The 20,019-nt window shown below is 37.5% G+C and overlaps 7 protein-coding genes across 11 annotated transcripts; 4 read left to right on the forward strand and 3 right to left on the reverse strand.

The window, feature by feature from the left end:
- Positions 2,464-4,248, forward strand: LOC104766519 (rho GTPase-activating protein 5). Its single transcript, XM_010490426.1, has 4 exons — positions 2,464-2,892; positions 3,069-3,309; positions 3,395-3,625; positions 3,779-4,248. Exons 1-4 carry the CDS (start codon positions 2,768-2,770, stop codon positions 4,124-4,126), a joined length of 945 nt encoding a protein of 314 aa, XP_010488728.1. The 5' UTR covers positions 2,464-2,767; the 3' UTR covers positions 4,127-4,248.
- On the reverse strand, positions 4,254-7,473 carry LOC104766528 (transmembrane 9 superfamily member 5-like). Of its 4 annotated transcripts, none has more exons than XM_010490444.2 (8): positions 7,378-7,473; positions 7,045-7,201; positions 6,802-6,842; positions 6,084-6,672; positions 5,848-5,979; positions 5,377-5,533; positions 4,796-5,283; positions 4,254-4,601 (listed from the first exon to the last, which is right to left on the reverse strand). In XM_010490444.2, the coding sequence occupies exons 2-8, from the start codon at positions 7,173-7,175 to the stop codon at positions 4,385-4,387; spliced, it is 1,755 nt and encodes a 584-aa protein (XP_010488746.1). In that variant the 5' UTR covers positions 7,176-7,201; positions 7,378-7,473; the 3' UTR covers positions 4,254-4,384. The 4 variants fall into 4 exon arrangements, with proteins under 4 accessions (XP_010488746.1, XP_010488755.1, XP_010488766.1 ...); XM_010490453.2 differs by having other exon boundaries at positions 7,324-7,468; XM_010490464.2 differs by lacking the exons at positions 6,802-6,842; positions 7,378-7,473 and adding an exon at positions 6,770-6,801 and having other exon boundaries at positions 7,045-7,115.
- Positions 7,660-9,442, forward strand: LOC104766557 (60S ribosomal protein L10a-1-like). Its single transcript, XM_010490479.2, has 5 exons — positions 7,660-7,688; positions 7,817-7,849; positions 8,211-8,430; positions 8,619-8,784; positions 9,006-9,442. The coding sequence occupies exons 2-5, from the start codon at positions 7,845-7,847 to the stop codon at positions 9,263-9,265; spliced, it is 651 nt and encodes a 216-aa protein (XP_010488781.1). The 5' UTR covers positions 7,660-7,688; positions 7,817-7,844; the 3' UTR covers positions 9,266-9,442.
- On the forward strand, positions 11,543-14,638 carry LOC104766573 (mRNA-decapping enzyme-like protein). 2 transcript variants are annotated; one of them, XM_010490496.2, is made up of 9 exons: positions 11,543-11,617; positions 12,022-12,180; positions 12,276-12,316; positions 12,414-12,463; positions 12,910-13,054; positions 13,331-13,387; positions 13,496-13,610; positions 13,820-14,293; positions 14,361-14,638. In XM_010490496.2, exons 2-9 carry the CDS (start codon positions 12,022-12,024, stop codon positions 14,415-14,417), a joined length of 1,098 nt encoding a protein of 365 aa, XP_010488798.1. In that variant the 5' UTR covers positions 11,543-11,617; the 3' UTR covers positions 14,418-14,638. The 2 variants fall into 2 exon arrangements, with proteins under 2 accessions (XP_010488798.1, XP_010488790.1); XM_010490488.2 differs by lacking the exon at positions 11,543-11,617 and having other exon boundaries at positions 11,833-12,180.
- Positions 14,967-15,762, reverse strand: LOC104766592 (photosystem I subunit O-like). The gene is made up of 3 exons (XM_010490506.1): positions 15,612-15,762; positions 15,456-15,528; positions 14,967-15,347 (listed from the first exon to the last, which is right to left on the reverse strand). The coding sequence occupies exons 1-3, from the start codon at positions 15,688-15,690 to the stop codon at positions 15,077-15,079; spliced, it is 423 nt and encodes a 140-aa protein (XP_010488808.1). The 5' UTR covers positions 15,691-15,762; the 3' UTR covers positions 14,967-15,076.
- Positions 15,940-17,126, forward strand: LOC104766599 (recQ-mediated genome instability protein 2-like). Its single transcript, XM_010490511.2, has 3 exons — positions 15,940-16,165; positions 16,248-16,424; positions 16,834-17,126. The coding sequence occupies exons 1-3, from the start codon at positions 16,046-16,048 to the stop codon at positions 16,945-16,947; spliced, it is 411 nt and encodes a 136-aa protein (XP_010488813.1). The 5' UTR covers positions 15,940-16,045; the 3' UTR covers positions 16,948-17,126.
- LOC104766617 (RINT1-like protein MAG2L) lies at positions 17,178-19,985 on the reverse strand. The gene is made up of 4 exons (XM_010490531.2): positions 19,607-19,985; positions 19,418-19,507; positions 19,244-19,332; positions 17,178-19,149 (listed from the first exon to the last, which is right to left on the reverse strand). Exons 1-4 carry the CDS (start codon positions 19,896-19,898, stop codon positions 17,206-17,208), a joined length of 2,415 nt encoding a protein of 804 aa, XP_010488833.1. The 5' UTR covers positions 19,899-19,985; the 3' UTR covers positions 17,178-17,205.

The raw sequence follows: 20,019 nt of genomic DNA on the forward strand, positions 1-20,019 counted from the left end.
TTTATCTTTGTTAAAAGAGAAAACAAAAAAGAGCCTTATCCAATATGTGAAAGATAATAATAAGAAGATTAGATATAAGATTAATTGGACCGAACAAGAGAGATTATTAAGAAAACTATATATCAAGGTAGAAATAGTGAAGGATGAGGAAAATTAAATGAAATAGTTTGTATTTTAGTAAATAAAATAGAAAGAGAGAAAGATATAGAGCAGAAAAAGAGGAGGAACCCACTAGAATCACTGACTCCTACTCCACAATCTCTCTCTATCTTTGTAACCGCCTGTTTGTGCTTATTGGTTCTTTCTCATCAAATCTCTTTTTGGGCTTATTCACGTACTCATTTTTTTAAAAAATAATCTAGCTAGCTAGTATCATCTTTTATACTAGTATTCATTTTAACGTAGATGCGTATCTACTTGTTTGTATATGTAAAAAGAGAATGATAAAGTTTTCTAAAACCCACTTTATCATCCTAGCTAGCAGCATGGATCATGAAGTTAATTTGTTTAAGTTGTTTATGTGTTGTTCTAAAACCAAATGAAACAAGATACACGAAAGATATCGAATAATAATATAAAGAATCTTTGAATGGGCATGATAAATACATCCTACTTTGTATATTTTGGCAAAGAATATGATATCTAATTAAAGTCTAGTAGACATATATACTCTGGTTTTAATGATTAAATGAATACTAGCTACTCCCTCCAGCTATAGATTATCTATGTTATTTTATTATTGATCAAATGATTTTGTTATTGGGTTAGAGTACACAATGAGCGATCAAATAAATGTTTTTTTAATAAATATGTTTGGTTATAATAAATATATTATTAAATGTACATAAACAGAAATTAAAGACAATGTGATAATGTGTGATAAGGAATGTTTGTTGTGTGTATGTATATATTAGAATAGCAGAATCGAGTGAGTTTCTATTTTCTGAACCACAGCTCTTTTGTTAAATGACCTTTGGGATATATATAGAGCGGGGGATAAGAGTAGTATGATTAGAATACGTCTACGTACATATATATATATATATATATATATATCATTATACATTTATACATACATACATAAAATAACGGGATATTTTTACTTGCATCTTCAGTCTATAATCTTCTAAATTTTGAAAGCAGAGTATAAGAGATCAGTTTCTGAAATGTTCTTTATTCTTTAATTGAAAACATATAGCTCTATATATGGCTTTAAGTTTCAAATTTGAGATTTGGATGCAATAGAACTAGAACAACTTTCTCTAGTCGGTTAACCTACCATGCTTAAGCTGAATAATTAACTAATTTGCTTCTACCAGTTCAACCAAAATACTTTTAGAATAATGACAATTATGTAGACCAATAGGATAAAAACTAAACGGCCTTCTTGCATTAGTCGTAAATAAAGTATAGGAAACAGCATTAATAAAATGTCAATAATTATAAAACATCTCGATCAAAGTGTTATTTAATATGATTAGTTTGGTGTTATCCTAAAATTTTGTTGATGGGTCAACATCCCCTCCCTGTCACCACCTAAATCCTAATGCCACATTTCAGATTCCTTTCCTTTATTAGAAATTGCTATATGTCTCTTTTGATTCGTATAGCTGTTTTAGTCAATGACCTCTCTTGCAAATCTACATTTGTCATCCGCTTTATTCTTCAGTAGTTTGTGTCATGATAAATCCCTTAAATTGAGAATTCTTTTTCTGACGGCTCTTTAACTGATTTATCTGAAGAATTAAAACTCACAGTTAAAGTCTCTTTAAAATTCAATACAATGTCTATCAAAATTCAGCCCAATACCATTATCTTATACGGATTATGCATATTAGCATTCTTAATGCATAAAATTCAGCCCGACATACCGATCTGACCTTAATGCATAATCTATTCCGCACATTGCGAAGATGATTATCTCTAGTCAATTTACCCAAAAAATAGTATTGGTCAGTTTTGGTCGTAGACTCGTAGCATGACCTAAAAATCTATATTAGAAACTTCTAGGCCCAGTTTTATTAGAAATCCAGTTTGGGTATTTGTCAAATTTCCTATATTAGTTGACTTTTTGATTTTGTAACAATTTAACGTGTAATGGGCCACATCTTGTTAATTAGGCCCATACAATTTTGGGTTGTTCGATGGCAGCCGAGAGCTTTATTGTGATGTAAAAAAACCTAATTTTACTACGATAAAAATAGATAGAGATGCATCATATAAAACACGAAAATATAAAGTAGGGAGAGTAAAACCCACTCTAATACTATTTTTTTTTTTTAAACGAGAGAGAGACCATAGAAAAGACTTAGAAATCAAATAAACGAACGAAGTGAGTGATTCCCACGTTGCACCTTCCTCCTAACCCTTTTCTTCATCGTCACTCAATCTCTCTCTCTCTCTCTCTGCAACGTTCTTTGTAACGTGTAACTTGCCAACTTTTTATATCTCTTTATATATAAAATCTTTTTTATCAATTCAAGTTCGTTGCCGGCCATTACCATTCCCTAATTTAACCATTATCTGTCTCTTCCTTTTGTTTTTTCTTAACCACATTGCCAAAATTTTGTAACCTTCTCTCCCGGAGGCGGCAAGAGCGAGAAGGACTCTGTTTAGCGCGTGAGGAAGGGATATAGAGAGAGTGATAAAGCGCGGTAAGACCGAACTTTGGCGGTTCCGCGGCTCTACGTCGTCGGTAGGTCGAGTCGTCCTGGAGCTCGCCCGTTGTTTCTCGACGGCAGAGGTGGAAGAAAGCGACCAAAGAGCCATGGACATTGGCGGTCCAACCAATGTCCGTCACGTGGCTCACGTTACCTTTGATCGCTTCAATGGTTTCCTCGGTCTTCCCTCTGAGTTCGAGCCTGATGTCCCCAGAAAAGCTCCTAGTGCAAGGTTTGGCACTTCTTTCCTTTTTTTCATGTAATCTCAGTGAACCAAATTGGCCTTTCTGGTTTGAGGAGTTTTATTTGTTAGAACTTAGAATAATCTTTAACTCATTGCTAATTGATTTTTGAGTTGCAAGTTAATTTGTGATTTAGGTTTCATATTCATGTTATTTGTGCTGGCAGTGCAACAGTGTTTGGGGTATCCACGGAGTCAATGCAGTTATCGTATGATTCGAGAGGGAACTGTGTTCCTGTGATACTGTTGCTATTACAGAGCAGGCTATATGATCAAGGAGGCTTACAGGTAGAAGGAATATTCAGAATCACAGGAGATAACAGCGAGGAAGAGTATGTAAGAGAGCAGCTTAATAAAGGGCTCATACCAGATGGCATCGATGTTCATTGTTTAGCCGGACTCATTAAGGTTCTTCTTCTTTACCTTAATTGTGTATGTGTTCAGGTGTTAATGGCCCCTGTATTTGATGATGTATGTGTGTGTGTTTGTTCAGGCTTGGTTCAGAGAGCTGCCGAGAGGGGTACTTGATCCTCTGCCATCGGAGCAAGTGATGCAGTGTGAGTCAGAAGAGGACTTTGTCAAGGTTGTGAGACTCTTACCTCAGAATGAAGCTTCTCTTCTCAATTGGGCCATCAATCTCATGGCTGATGTTGTTCAGTTTGAGCATGTTAACAAGATGAATTCTCGTAACCTTGCTTTAGTCTTTGCACCCAACATGTCTCAGGTAAGTTTTTTTTTTATTTGGCACTTAACTAGCATTTGAATGCAACTTTGGAGGTTCCCTTGTTGAGATTCTTGCAATGGTTTTTGCCATGGAGTTGAAGTAGTATTTTTACATCTTGTAAATGTGACGGCTCTGTTTTGGCTTTGTGTGTAGATGGCAGACCCTTTAACTGCATTGATGTATGCGGTACAAGTGATGAAGCTTCTCAAGAGCCTCACAGAGAAAACTGCCAGAGAAAGGGAAACCTCGTCTTCTGCGGTTGAGAGAAGAGGCAACAATGAAGTGGAAGTTAGCGACAAGGAAGAGGACAGTGAAGAAGAAGAAGAAGATGGTGTGCACATAAATAACGAGGAAGAAGCGCCAGAGAGAATAGGTGTGGCTGCTGATGAACACTTGTTTGGAAGCATGAAGAGTGAGTTTCAGGGATCTAGTACTTCGGATTCAAAGGATCATGATGGAGCTGTGCCGCCACCCATTCGCACGAACCCTATAGGAAGCTAGTGAAATCTGATGTTTCTTTTAATAGCTGTTTTGTGTGTTTGGATGCTTTATTGTATTGCATATGTAACTTCTAAGAAATGTAGTTTGCTGTTGAATGTTGATATGATATGAGATTAACTTGATGGGATAAACACCAAAATTGTATCTGCCTTTCTATTTCTTGTAAGAAACATGAAAGATTCAACAACTAATACCAAAAGATACTAATACAGAGATGAGTTGTGACGAAAAGAAGAGGATCCCCTTAGCTCTCGGGAGTTATTCCAGCTTGACAGAACGGTAGATGTGGCGAATAAACATCCAAGAAGCCAAGAAACTTATGGTTCCTAGAACCAAGAAGAGAGCGTAACATAACAGAGCAGTATATCCCAAGTAGAAGCTTAGCTGCAGAAACCCGGTCATGTCAGACCTGAGATAGAAAATTACTCCATACCCATACATGAAGATTGCTGTGAATCCTCCGCACAGTATTGATCTGCAAACAATTATCATAGAATTGTTTAACCATTGCAAGTTGGATAATGATTCTGAAAGGAAAGTATACTATGACATGTTGAGTAAGATACTCAATGTAATGTGTATCTGTGATGGCTTCTCATGTACCTAAGTCTTAAATCAAATTCACATGTTTGGATGGAAAAGGACGCAGTAAAGTAAAAGAATACATACCTCCACCACCATTCATAATCTTCACCGGATAGCTGAATGTAAGTCAAGATAATACCGACACTCGCACTCAAGAAGATGAGCACAACGAATGTGAAAAACATCATTCCAGGTGAGGTATATATTTTGAACCCCCACAAGCTTGCATAGAGTTGGTGCCACTCAAGAACTACTGCACTGAAAGGTACAAAGCCTCCAAGAAACACCTGGTACAGCTTTCTACGATACCAATTTTGAAGTGGAATTTCTCGGGGGTTTCTTTTAACAGCAGTTGGAGGTTGAAACTCTAATAATCCGAAACGGTTACCTAAAACTCCTCCCAACGTGAGAAATGGGATATTCAAAAAAGTGTAAATGAGTATGATGATGACTATTGTGCCAAACGGGAGTGCAGCTGTTGCCCCATACGTAATTGCCACAGTGTTGAGAACCGAAACTACTATGAAGAAAGGAACTGGAAAGAGAGTCCCAGCAAGACGAACCCTCCTTTTCTGAAAATGACAATAATGCTCGAATGTTTAAGGTACGAACCATGAACGTTTCTGGAACAGCAAAAGTAGAAGGCATCTGAAAAACTCAATCACCTGTTTGTTTCCCTCGAAGTGATTATGGAAAGAAGCAGCTGTGTAACCAGCCACTATTGATGTTAGAATGTAAATGATGACGAGAGAAGTCAACAGCATTCCACGACTGTAGGGGTATAGAAAACCGGTGAAGGCCAAAGCAAATAGAGCAATAATCCTGAAGACGAAAAACAAGTCAGAGACATGGAAGACAACCTATTTTAAATGTCATTGAACACCATTCATCTTGATACAGGACGTAAGTATTCCCAATAAATGGAAACATAATGTATTTTCATGTAAGATTGACTTGAACTAATTGTCAATAACTAAGCAAATATATAATATGTATCTCAAATGCACTAACAAATCCCATGGCAATTTTCTCTAAAAAATTATAGTTTGCCACTGAAATCGAAAGTGATAAGTATTACGCTTTTAAGGCATACAAATGGAATGACGATAATGGAATTCTAGATAGTAGAAGCTTACAAGATTAGCAACTGAGTACCAGTTCCTAGGAACGCACAGAGTAAGGAGATATTCCGAGGACATCGAAATACATCACTATGTACAAGTTTCCAACCCACTTCCTTTTTTTCTTCTTCATCTCCAATCGAGCAACTGAAATTCATAAAAGAGAAATTATCTCAAAAAGATAATTTTTTAATCATCACATATGCCAAACTACACAAAACAAGAATAGTCTCCTAAGAAAAAATTGTCACCTTCTTAGTTCATTTTTGAGATGACGCACGAAGAGCAAAAAAAGAAGTCCAACTAACAAAACAACAACAGTTATAGAGTTAAGAAATGAGAATAAGTGAATCTTCTGGGTGATCGGATGAAGCGACGCCTGGGAGTACTTATTCATTCTTGTTGCAGACCGTTCTGAAGTCAAATTCCAAGTAACCGAGTATGTAAACTGAACATCAATCTCAGTGTTCTCCGATATATCAACCAGATAACTCGGATCACTAAAACTGGTGATTTCAACAACTTCGTCTGCATTATACAGAACATCAAACTTCAAGTGATTGAAAATATAATACTTAGTAAGCTTCTCCTTTTGACCAAGATAATCTCCCTCTGATTTACCAACAAAACCCCACAAGGGGAGATCGTCGTAGTACATTTGAAAGTAGTAATCTTGAGCAATAGCATCTCTGAACATGGAAATATCACTAGACTTTAGTCTCTTGCGGCACAGTGTGACATGAGTTTTGTCCTCCCCAAATTTCAGCTCATATAGTGAGCTCATTAACCGGTCACCGTTAAGAACTTCCCCAAGAGTTTCTTGTTTCTCAATCACAGGCTCTAGAAAATATAAAACAATCCTCAATCAAGCACTAGAACTTGGGACACATACACATTTCAAACTATACATATAGGGAATTTCATATATCAGAAAAACCTGATCATTGAGTTTGTCTTGAGAAACCTAACCTGGACGGCAGAACGGCAAATCATAATACTGATAGGTCTCACTGCAAAAAAAAAAAAAGAAAAAAAAAGAAGCAATCTTTAAAGTGGGTCTAAGAAAATGAGCTACCTTTGAGTTCCCCTTTTAACAACAAAACATTATCTTTATCAAAGATCTCCTCCTCTCAGATTACTAAACTCATCAACCATAAGCTAATAAAAGCAAAATGCAGAAAGAGTTACCCAAAGAAAAGATTTGAGAATAACCTTGGATTGTGAAGAGGACCGACTTTGTTGACGAACAAAGGGACATGATCGCCGGCATTGTAACGGGTCGACGAGCTTGATCCGATCCAAAAAGTCAATGTGAGTAGGACAGTAAGCAGAAACTGCGCCATGTATTGATTGATTGGGCACTCTGCTGCTGTTTTTCCAAAAAGAAACAAATTTAAATTTGTGCAAGAGGAAGAGGAGGAGCTCTAGAAAAAGCCATCTTCTTCAATCTATCTATCAATCAGCTAAAGAAGAAGGAAGAAAAAAACATACAGAACAACAACACATAGAGAGTCGAGACGACGTCGTAGAAGCTCAAAGTCAAACCTTAGTGATTATGACTGACTTAGCCGAATCGAGTGGCTTTGACTAGACCATCATCACCAAAGTCCCCAAGACGGTGAACAAGAACAACTGAACATGTTTAAGTCGATAAAGTTATCTTTGGTTTACGAGTAAAAAATTAAAAAATACTTAAGTGAGTTTTGGGTCTGAAGTTTGCAGTTTGGGCTTTATGATGGTTGCAGCTAAAGGCCCAAATCGATTTAGGTTTAATTTTAGTTTTATCACTATCCTCTCCTACTATAAAGTCTTCGCCTTTCGACAAAATTTAGGGTTTCTTCTGTCTCTTCACTCAGGTTTGTGCCTCAACCGACTGCTTCACTTCTACCTTCATTCTTGTTTCTCGAGCTTCTCTGCTACAGATTTTAATTCGAGTTTTTTTTGTTCCTTTCAATATTTTTTTTTGTTTCTCTTCGAGGATCAGATCGTAGCTAAATTGAGACGAGCTCAAAATGAGGTACATGATGAAGCATCTCTTACATTCACAATTCTCGGATTTTAAACTCGCTTTGTCTCTCGTATGCGATTTGGTTTAGCTCTAGTTTACCAATCAAATTGATCTAATGATAAGACGTATCTGTATTTATCAATCGTTACGCTTAATTGATAGGGTTAGTATGTGAATTGCTCAGTGATTACGCCAAAGTTAGTTGCCTAAATGGTCTTTTAATCTTCTTGACTTGATGATTTTATTACATCTTCATAGATTGTTTACTTGGGTTTAGTAAGATAAGATGATTCTGTATGGGACTGTTTATAATGGGACAAATTTAGGGTTTCTTCTGTTTGCTTAAACACTGTTTTGTGGGCAAATGCAGTAAGCTTCAGAGTGAGGCCGTAAGAGAAGCCATCACAATTATGACAGGGAAGTCGGGTGAAAAGAAACGTAACTTTGTGGAGACTGTTGAGCTCCAGATCGGTCTTAAGAACTATGACCCTCAAAAGGACAAGCGTTTCAGTGGATCTGTCAAGTTACCACACATTCCCCGTCCTAAAATGAAGATCTGCATGCTTGGAGATGCCCAGCATGTCGAGGAGGTGACCTATCTTATCATTTCTTCAAAAGGATAATATGATAAAAAAAATTTGTCTTTTTGGCAAGGAGTCTTTTTATGCTCTGTTTCTTGTATAATTGTATTTCTGATCATTTCACTTGGCGGCTCTAATAGTTTGGTAATCTTTGGATAATGTAATCTTTGCTTATATCATTTTGTATACTTTCGCAGGCTGAGAAATTGGGGCTGGAGAATATGGATGTTGAGTCTCTCAAAAAGCTTAACAAAAACAAGAAGCTCGTCAAGAAGCTTGCCAAGAAATACCATGCTTTCTTGGCCTCTGAGTCTGTCATTAAGCAGATTCCTCGTCTTCTTGGTCCTGGTCTCAACAAGGCAGGCAAGTTCTGGCTACAGCTAGTATTCCATGTTCTTCCTTGCACTGTTTTTAGTAGTCCTTTTATTCTGTCAATGTGTTTTATGCATTTCTCTTTTTTGGCTTTCTTGTTTGAATGATCTCATTATCAATCAACTGTTCTTACCCTATGTTTTTTGATACAATGCTAATTCATGATTCTTAAGTAACACTCCTTTGCTATATATATATATATTATTATACAGGAAAGTTCCCAACTCTTGTGAGCCACCAGGAATCCTTAGAGTCAAAGGTGAATGAAACCAAGGCAACAGTGAAGTTTCAGCTGAAGAAGGTTCTGTGTATGGGAGTCGCAGTTGGTAACCTTTCAATGGAAGAGAAGCAGATCTTTCAGAATGTTCAGATGAGTGTCAACTTCCTCGTCTCCCTCTTGAAGAAAAACTGGCAAAATGTCAGGTGTTTGTACCTCAAGAGCACAATGGGACCACCACAAAGAATCTTCTGAGCTCTCACCTTCTTGAATGGTGGCTATAAGACACTTATTGCCCTTTTGTTCTTTTTACAGACATCTGTGAAACAGTGTAAGAGTTGTGTTACTATCTTTTAGCATCTTTGGTTTGGATGATTAAAAGAACTGCAGTGATTTTGGCTTTTATGGATTTTGTAGCTTACATTATCTTGAGTTAGATGAGTTTATTTGAAAGAAGAAAACAAACACGTAGATGATGTAACGAAAACAAATCATCTCAACTACATATGTTACATAGTCCCTTACAAGGTCCTATATATGTTCAAAACTTCAGCCCCTCTTTAATTTGGATTTAGATGGATAGAAAAGATCAATCCACATATATGCCATACTAGGATTGAACATGCGGTACACCGCCATGTTTATATATTTTGTAGTTCATATAATAAATATGCATGGTCATGCTTCAGTGCATCAAAAAGAAACCACCGGCCTCTTTTTCATTAAAAAATCAAGAAGCCCTTAAATTGGTGAGATTCAACCCTTTAGAGCATAGAAGCTTAGATCTTTTAATCGAAAGACTTGGATGAGGTTTTTCTGAAATTAATAATTATCTATAAATAAAGTAAAAAACTGAAATGTCATTAGAAATGTTAAATGAATTGGTTTAATACTAAATATTAAATGAATTAGTAAAAACTTAAACCTTATTCTTCTTTATTAAAATGTTGGTTAAAAGTGTTAATTTTGAAAAACTAAGTAATTTTGGTAGAAAAAAGGAAAAAACCAACACCACCAATTGGAATGGATCTATAACATATGACAAATTTAAACTATTAAACCAACACTAAAACTAATTATTTAAATATTTTATGCATATATTATATATTTATAACCATAGTTTGGAATTAATTAAGTTATAAATGATATCCATATTTACAGAGCCGTGCCAATGGTTATGGAGGCCGGAGGCACAACAAAAGAAAAAATTACATGAAATTATTTTCCATTTTTCTAAAGCACTTTGGTTTAACTGATAGGCTTAAATATGAGTACTAATTAACATGCGATACATCGCAGTATAATACTTTTGGTATAAAAAAGAAAGTATTATATCAATGTTATACTACATTATTAAAAATAAAAAATGATCATATATTTTCAGAAATGATAACTAATTAAATTTGGAAAGCACGTAATATGGATTTCCTTTTTTGGCGCTTCAAGGATGTTCCTTCGCAGGATAGATTCCCATGGATTCTATGGTATATTTGGAAAACACGTAATGACAAACTATTTAGTAATTTGGATTCCAATCCACTAGCAATACTACGGCTAGCGGAGGATGAGGCTAATGCTTGGTTTCTTGCTCAGACAGAGGGAGTAGATTCAGAGGAGGGCCACCCTCTTTTGGGTATACCTTCTGATGGAGGCATTAGAGTTTCAAGGTTCTCTAGGCCTACTTCGAGCCTCCTATGCTTCGTGGATGGCTCATGGAAAGCGACGGATCAGTTTTCTGGTAGAGGATGGTTCTGTGTTTCGCCCGGGGGGATGGCCCAACAATGGGAGCTTCTAATCTTCGTAGGAGTCTCTCCCCTCTTCATGCGGAGATCGAGGCCCTTATATGGGCAATGCGATGTATGATTGGAGCAGATAACCAATCCATTGTCTTTCTTACCGATTGCTCTGACCTGGTGAAGATGGTGTCTTCGCCTTCCGAGTAGCCAGCCTTCACACCTTACCTGGAGGACATACAGGCGGATAGAGAGGAGTTTACTTCTTTTTCTTTAGTCTATGTTCCTCGTACCCAGAATGGTAAAGCGGATAATTTGGCTCGACGTGTTCGTGCAGTTCCGCATTTAGTTACCTTTGTAAACAATCTTCCTTCGCATTGGCTCGTTTGAGTCAATCTTGTACGCTGTTGTCAAAAAAAAAATAACTAATTAAATTTATTAATTATGTAAAATCCTAGTGCTATTTGCAAAAAGAACACAATCTTCTTTATGACCTACAACATTATCAAGTTATGTAAACTGTTTTGAACCGGCGATCAATAGTTTTACAGATTAATCCAAGTACTATAAAATATAACATCATTCTAAACAAAAAATATTTTGCTAACCCGTTTATATCTTATGATATTTAATATATAACTAATAATATATTGTATAGTATGCTGGTTTGAGTATATTTTGATTACCCACAGGTCAGGAGTTCGATTCCTAACTAACATTTTATATTTTCGTTGTCCTAATTAGAAATAACAAAATTACCCTCGTCTTCTTCTTTCAGAAATCGAACCTCCATTTTTATCAGTTTATTTTTGGACAAACTTAGAATCAGTTCTTCTTCTTTTCTCTATTTTCTATACATCATAAGCTAGATCCAGTAAGTACATATTCATTTCTATGTTAGCAACGAAGAAATGATTTTTTTTTTAAGATTGTGTTTTTTAATTTACATGAACATATCATAACCGAAAGACAATTCAAGTTTGCTTGATTCGTTTAAAGCCACACATATCCTTTTTTTTTACTGATAGAAGAAGTAATTACCAAAAGAAACAAAATTCTATTATTATTTTCCAAAATCAAGTAGACAATAAAATAGAAAAGTGCGTTCCAGAAGTTAGCGTTTTCGTCCATACCAAAAAAAAAAGAAGTTGGCGTTTTCGTCTCGGACCTCAAATCGCAGCTTTACGTGTAAATTAGAAATCTAGGGTTCTTCCTATAAGGCCTAAAATCGAATCGAGATACCCTCGAATCTAATCTTCGATTATTTTTTCTGCAAAGATGTCTCAGAACGGGAAGCTGATCCCAAATCTGGACCAGAACAGTACGAGGCTCCTCAATCTCACAGTTCTCCAGCGAATCGATCCATACATCGAGGAAATCCTCATCACAGCCGCTCATGTCACTTTCTATGAATTCAACATTGATCTCAGTCAATGGGTTAGTTTTCAAATCAATCCTCGTTTCACCATAATTTGATTATGTTTTTGCTCTGCTACCTACCGACTGATCTGTCCTTTTTTTTTCTCAATCAGAGTCGTAAGGATGTTGAAGGATCTTTGTTTGTTGTCAAAAGGTCAGTACTTTTCGATCTTTTGACTATTGTTGTGTGATGTTGTAGTCTGTGTTAACTTCTTTAAATCTGATGATGGATCCTTTTTGGTTTCTATTAGGAGCACACAACCTCGATTTCAGTTTATTGTGATGAATCGTCGGAATACAGGTCAGTATTAGTAGTCTTCCCAGTTATTGTCTTAGGTTCCTTTTATAGTATTTTTCACATAAAGTTGTTACCTGTCTTGTGTCCATTCTTTGTTTTTGGTTAGGCTACATGTTCTTCAATCCCAAAATTATATATAAGTAGTGGAGTACTACAGAGCTCTCTTTGTTTGTTTTTCGTTTGTTTATGTACTTGTTTCTCATCAATTTTCCAGTGATTTGGTTATATTAAGTTACTCGCTTTGTGATGTAATATCAAAAGTAGTGGATCTGTAACATTGTTAGGAGAGAGAATTCAGGTTTTAGGTCATCGAAAACTTAGGGACAAGGGTGGAGCAGTTTTATCTCCTCGGTCCTCTGTAAATCATGTTAATATAGATTTAGAAATTCATTGCGAGTTCTTACTTTTTAGGATTCTATATTCATGTGTTGTTGAATTCCTCTGGGCAGATAATCTGGTGGAGAATCTCCTGGGAGATTTTGAGTATGAAGTCCAAGGTCCTTATTTACTTTACCGTAATGCATCTCAAGAAGTTAATGGCATTTGGTTTTACAATAAACGTGAATGCGAGGAGGTAGCAACTCTTTTCAGCAGGTAAATTTTAAGTTACTGCATATCAGGTAGTAACTGTTTTTGTGATTGGGACAATCATGAGAGTAAAACTAGATCCTTATACACTCGTAGGTTTCAATTGTTGGTTTATGAATGATATCAATATCGTCTTTTATCGGCCTATTATCAGACATTGTTGGACAAACATAGTGCTTTCGTGAAGACCTTCCTTGTAGATTTTTTTTTTTGTTTTTTTTTACTGTTTTGATGACTTGAGTACTTGTTGTATCTCTGCCTAATGGTTCCTTGGCATGACAGAATACTGAGTGCATATTCCAAGGTTAACCAGAAGCCGAAGACCCCATCTTCAAAAAGGTATGAGTTTCATGTTTATAATTAGACATTACACCATTAGTTGTTTCTGGGATTTTTCTTCTTTGAGGAGTAAACTTGATAAACGTGAGTTAATTTTTTCTACTTCAGTGAGTTTGAGGAATTGGAAGCTGTGCCGACGATGGCAGTTATGGATGGTCCTCTTGAACCGTCTTCAACTGCTAGGGATGCCCCTGATGATCCTGCTTTCGTCAACTTCTTTAGCGTAAGTCTCTAAAGCTTCTGTTAACACACTCACACTATCGTCGACATCATGACAGCACTAATGGCAAGAGTGCTTTCTGTTAGCTATATATTTTTGAATTATATTCAACGTAGTATGTGGTCCAACTTAGATTCTAATCTGTTAATTTTCTTACTTCCACTCAAAATGTAACACTGAATTTAACAAGAATGTTGTTGCCTTGACTACAGTCAGGAATGGCTCTTGGGAACGCTGCGAGTGGGTCAGCAAGTGGAGCACCTTACCAATCATCACCGATTCCTCACCAACCTCACCAACCCACCATTTCTCCTCCTGTAGCGCCAGCAGCACCTTCACAGATAAAATCACCACCGCCTCTACCATCCTCCTCTCCTCTGATGCCTCTCTTCGACAACAACCCCGATCTTAACAGCAGCAACTCCAACGTTACCGATTTAGTGACGCCAGCCTCTTTCTTTGGACCCCCGCGAATGATGGCACAACCGCACCTCATTCCTGGTTCGTCTATGCCCACTGCTCCTCCTCTCAACCCTAATAATGCAACTCACCAGCAGCGGTCATATGGTACTCCGGTGCTCCAGCCTTTCCCACCACCAACTCCACCACTATCACTCGCTCCTGCACCCACTGGCCCGGTTATCACCAGAGACACAGTGAAAGAAGCCCTTTTATCCCTGTTTCAGGTTTGTCTTTTTTACCAAATCACTTTACTTGATCTGCTGCCAAAACCTAACGAGTTGCTTTTGACAGAATAATGAATTCATCGATATGGTGACCCGAGCTTTACAAAATGCACATCAGTCATGAAACTGCGCTGCATCAGCATCTACGCGTGGGACAGTGGCGGTTTGATTTAGAATGTGTAGTTAAAATGTAGTTTTGTTCCTTCTGATACTTCTGAACAAGTGTTGTTGGAACCTCCAAAACGGAACTTCACAATATACTGCACTGCTCCCTTGTTTTTAACTCATGGACCTACTTTTTCATTTTTTTTTTTTTACTTTGAAGTGTCAAACGTTTCCTCTTAATCTTTTAGTGTAGATACACATATAATCAAAACTTTAGAAGATTTACACATCTTCCTGCGTATTATGCATATGGAGTTTGATGGAGCTTAAAATTTTATATCATAAAACAGAGAGAAAGGAAAGAGGTTTAAAACCTTTCATTAGGAATGTAAAAACATGTTTACTATATGCTTATGAGAGTCAAGAAACATAAAAACATGAAAAGAGTTATCCAATCATCTCCAAGCGTCGGTTAAGAAACACTTTTTTTTTAACATTTTCTACTTTATTCTTAGAATCAATATCATTAAGAAAAACACTTGGGTAATATTGAAAGAAACATCTGAGAGATAGCAAAGAAAGCGTCGCTTTGATTAATAGTAATAATATTATTACACATAAACCACCAAGAGAAAGGACATATAGTACAAGATGGGAAGAGTAAATGATTGATTAAGCTTAGAAGTAGTTATCGGTCCTGCCCTTGAATCCAATTTGTCCGAAAGTGAGGCAGAGGAAGAGGCCTAAGTGCCAGGTAATCAACCACAACCAGAACTGGGAAGTGAGAGCAGGAGGAGTTGGGAAGTGAGCGAGCTCAGTTCCGATGCTGTCGAAGAAGAGACCAGTCAGGCTCTTCCCGTTTATCGCCGGGATACTCGACGGAGCTAGCCATCCGATCAGCCCAAATCCCACCACGTTCAAGTCTCTCCTCAACCAGTTCCTCTCAAAGCTATTTTTTTTTTTCATTTATGACACAAACAAATTAGTTTTAGAAAATAACTTCAAAAGGGTTCTTCTTGGTACTTAAAGAAAACAGAACATAGAATGAGTAACATACCAAGTGAATCTTCCTCCGGATGCACCGGCAAGTCTCAGAGGGTTCTTGGCGCTCAATGTTGGTTTCAGAAAGGCTAATAAACATCTGAGAAACTACAGTTAATATCATATAAATATGTTTGATTTCATATTTATCCCAAAAAGACAGAGAGATTACATGAAGAGAAGGGTTTGGTGGTGATGGATGATCCTCCAAGGCCTATCACCGTCGATGGGGTTGCAAATGTTGCTGCCATTTTTGACTTTGTTCTGCGCTTCTTTCTGCCAAACTGATCTAAGTAAACACAAGAAATAGATTTTGAGTTTTGTGGACAGAGGCAGAGATTTCTAGGATGTGTTATCAATCAATAGCTTTGTGACACGTCATTATTTTCTTAGATATTGTGGGTCTACCTTCTCTTTCTTGGATAAGATTTATTCCTGAAATTATTTTTATTATTCTTTTTCCAAGCTGTACCAAAAAAAAAAAAATTTACTGTACCAATACCAATTGTTCGGTTCGGTATGGTCCGGGATTTGAAATCGTGGTCTAAAGATGTAACAATTACTCAATTAGTAATTTGATCAGCCGAGTCGGGTCGGCGGGTAAAAATGGACTACAGCTTAGCGGCGGTGAAGATGCTTTGCTCCCAGCTCCGGGACGCTAAACCGACACCTTCTCAGAACGCCACCGCCCTAGGCGGTGTACTTTTTCAACGTGCTTGGTTTCAGGTTCCGATATATCTTACCAAGTTACCATCCTCTCATAATCATTAATTCCAGTATCCGATGAGACTCGATTCTTGCGTATTAGGGCGTTTTGGTCTCCGTTTCCGGCGGTGGAGATGACCGTATGATCCTTGATGATGGAACCGGACTCGTCGAGCTCGGCCTATCGAGCAAATTTGCCCTCTGTCAATGGAAATCAGGAATGTACGTGATGGTTGTTGGTGTCTACCATATCCGTACTGGGGAGATACCTCTACTTAAGGTTACAGTTCGTTTACTCTTTCATCCTCATATGCACATTTGATCATAGTTTGCAGAGAAGTCAATTTGGTGGTTTATACTAATTGGCAAAGACGAGAGTTAAGTGAGCATTTTAGATGTTATGATCACAAGATTAGGCTGAGTGGCTGACACAAGCTTAGGGGACTTAAACCACCAAGAAACTTGAGTTTGAATGTGTTAGTAACAAATTTGTGGTGAGATATCTATCTAGATTGAAGCTAGACGTGGCTTGAAGATTCATATAATCAGTAGTAACTAGGATTCATCTTCTCTTGTGATGTTAGAGTGAGAGTATCTCCAGAATCAACAACCGTCACTTGTCCTGCATTTATATGGTATGCTTTGATTGTTACTAACTCATTTACATTGTTGTTTCTAACTGAAACCAGGTTCATAAGATGGTTGAGCTGTCTGGAAGCCCAGATCGTGAAGCCATGTGGTATTTAGAAGTCATGGACGCATACAGACTGTTCTATGAGCCCTTGATCCAAGAGTTCTCTTGATTCTTCCTTCACTTTACTTTTCATTCTCTAGAAACATCAGTACATGATCATCTCTTCTCATTCTTTTAGTTTTATCCTTTGCTGTAGTTAATCTTTAATTCATTCATGGGTATGTAACTTTTACAGAATCAAAAGCATGGTTGTATTATTTTGTAACACCGTTGCTGTTTTTCGTTTTATCCAAATTTTGTTGCGATTCTCATATTCTTGACCATGTACTGAATCACCGATGCAACTATTCAAAATGCCATTCCATGACTAGTAACATCTACAAAATTGTTCTACAAGTTGAGCAGACAAGTTAGAAATACCAAACAACCTTAAACAACTGTTTCCACCATTTCGACTTAGAGCTCCTCTCAATCGTGCCTTCTCTTCCTCATGCATCCTCAACAGCCTAAGAATCTCTCGCACCCGAGGGAAAAATGCACCAGGACGTACACAATAAGGTTGAAGCACTGTGAGAAGTGCCTCTGCGTCGACCTCAAACCTATCAAGCCTTTTTCTCCGTAAGACAGGTTCTCCTGATGAAAATTTACGAGAAACATAATGGTCAAGCCCTTCCGCGAGATTCCTCCACAAGTCCAAGAAGTCTTTCGGGTTCATGTTTAGCTGAAGAACACATAGATGCCTTCTTAAATTGTCCAATGCTTCTGCAACACCCTGGGACACTGTTAAATTGCTGGAACCAGTAATGACGTTCTCTTCCCATAAAACCGTATTGATATTGAAGTTGTCACTGCAAAGATTGTCGAATTGGTGGAGAAAAACTGTTATAATTTCCATAAGCCAATTGGTTTCCAACTCAACAAGGCCTTTCAGTTCTTCCCCAAAAAAGCAGCCTTGGCAGGAAGCTTCAGGTTTTCTATCAACTTTGGCACTGCTTTCCGCAGCCCACATCTCCACAAAAACCAAATCATCACTCCATTCTCGTAGCTTTGATTCAAGATACCGAGCGGCATTAATCGGTCCACAGGCTTGTATCAGTGTATCCTCAAACAAGCTATAGTAGGAGAGATCAATCTTCTTGAACTCCAGTAACATAAATTTGAATATACACCAGAGAAATTTGGTGGCAGTAGCTCTTATAAATTGGATCCTTGGCAGAATGGCTGGTAGAGATAGACCATGGTCTATCAACCTCCAAGTCCTATTAAGAAAAGAGTCTGCTACAATTGGCGCTTTATAATCCTCTCTTGTGGATAGAACATACTTTGCAGACCGTGAGGTAGATTCATTACCAAGTCTAGTTCTTTCACTATCAACTAACCAAGCTCTCTCATTCTTGATATCCTCTTTAGTTTTTCTATAAGCATCCTTTAGTTCAATCTTCCCCCAGGTCTTGAGCCACTCGGGTTTCTTACAAAATAGTCCCATTACTGATATATCTTGAGAAAACGCTGTCGAAGAGCCTTCATAAGAAAGACAAGTATCTGAATTCACAAATGACTGCATTCGTTTATCAAATGTAACCATCTGATCGACAAGGTGGAACCACGATGATATGGCTTCAGATTTCATGTGCTTCTCCTTGAACGTATCTATAAGCTTAGGAAAAACCTTTTTCTCTAAGAAGCCAGATAGCATCTGGACCATCGCTGAAACCCAAGCTTCTTTAGCACTACAGCTTACTAACATGGCTCTGTCAATCAAAGGCTGTAAGAAATCATCCACCCCATCAGCAAAGTCTCTTGTAACTTTGTAGACAATTTCAAAAATAAACTCAGGTTGTTCAGCCCATTGCATGAAATGATACTCCATCCGAGATGCAACTGGTTTCACCAGTTCATCAGTAGCCCAAAGTCCAACATTACTATTTTCTTTAGGCATATGAAGCTCCTTCCTTTTTTCCTTCTTGGTATTAAGTTGCTGTAAACCACAGAGGAGTAAAAAGCTTTGGGAATAAGACTCCTTTTGACCTCCTTGCATCAAGAGTAGAGGATTAGGGATATTAGCAACCTCTCCATGCTCGACTTTAGATGTTGCCAGTTTCGGTGGCCAGCCAAGAGATGAGAGAAAAGCTCTGTGCTCTGCGATAACCTGAGGGCGTATAACGGACAAACTTTTATCCGCTCTACAATCAACAGAATCAACAAGGTGGCGCCACTGCGAGTGATGCCTTGTAATATCACCAAGCATTAGTTCAATCTCATTCATGGTCTTAATAGCATGACTGAACCTCTTATGCTTGACTGCAAGATCCTGCATTTAAAAGATAAAGAAGTTAAAATCTTTCATATTTAGCAAACCACAACTTCATATGTAGTACTCAACTTGTGGATCAAAAAAGCTTTACTTGAAGCGTACTTCCTTTGTGGCTTCTTATAGGATGAAACACTGAATCTTCAAGATCCCCAACCAGACTTTCCAATTTTAAGGCAGTCACTGAAAAAAAAAAAAAATCGAATCTTTCCTATATTAGGTTAGCTCTTAATGATGTTCACGAGTCAGTAAATCAAGCCAAACTCACCGAAATATTTACGCTGATTCTGTATTCGACATAGCTCTTCCACAAGTTGCTGTAACTCCCAATTCGTTTGCTTTCCAACAGAATCCGTAGCTACAATGAAAAAAAAAAATTGGAGACAATCAGAAAACTTTACTATCTCTTAATCACCAAAATAAACAAAGAGGGTTTGGTTGGTATAATATAACTTACGGAGACAGAGGAGGCTCTCCAGTTTAAATCTCAAATCTTCGAGTGAAACTTTGGCGGAAAGCGAGGTTGAGATCCATGAAACGGCGTGTTTGGTGAGATCCGTACGGAGGTGGAGGAGTCGGTCGTTTAGATCAGAACAGTCGTGGTTTAAATTTGACACTAGACTTGAAGAGCGGAGGAGCAGATCTCGAAGGTCCTCGAAATTGCCGTCAAGAAAGACTAGTGCGAGGCTCGGAAGGTCTGTCGGGTTTGGCAAGACGAACGACAGTGGAAGTGGATGTTGTTGTTCCATCGGAAGAAGCTTTTGCCGGGAAACGGTTGTTTCTTTTTTTTTTTTACTTCTGTGCTCTCTCTCGACTCCGATGAGCGTGTTTTGTTTTTTATTTATTTATTTAGAATTAAAATTATTAAAA

Source organism: Camelina sativa, chromosome 3, assembly GCF_000633955.1.
Source record: "Camelina sativa cultivar DH55 chromosome 3, Cs, whole genome shotgun sequence".
In the NCBI taxonomy this organism is placed as follows: Eukaryota; Viridiplantae; Streptophyta; class Magnoliopsida; order Brassicales; family Brassicaceae; genus Camelina; species Camelina sativa.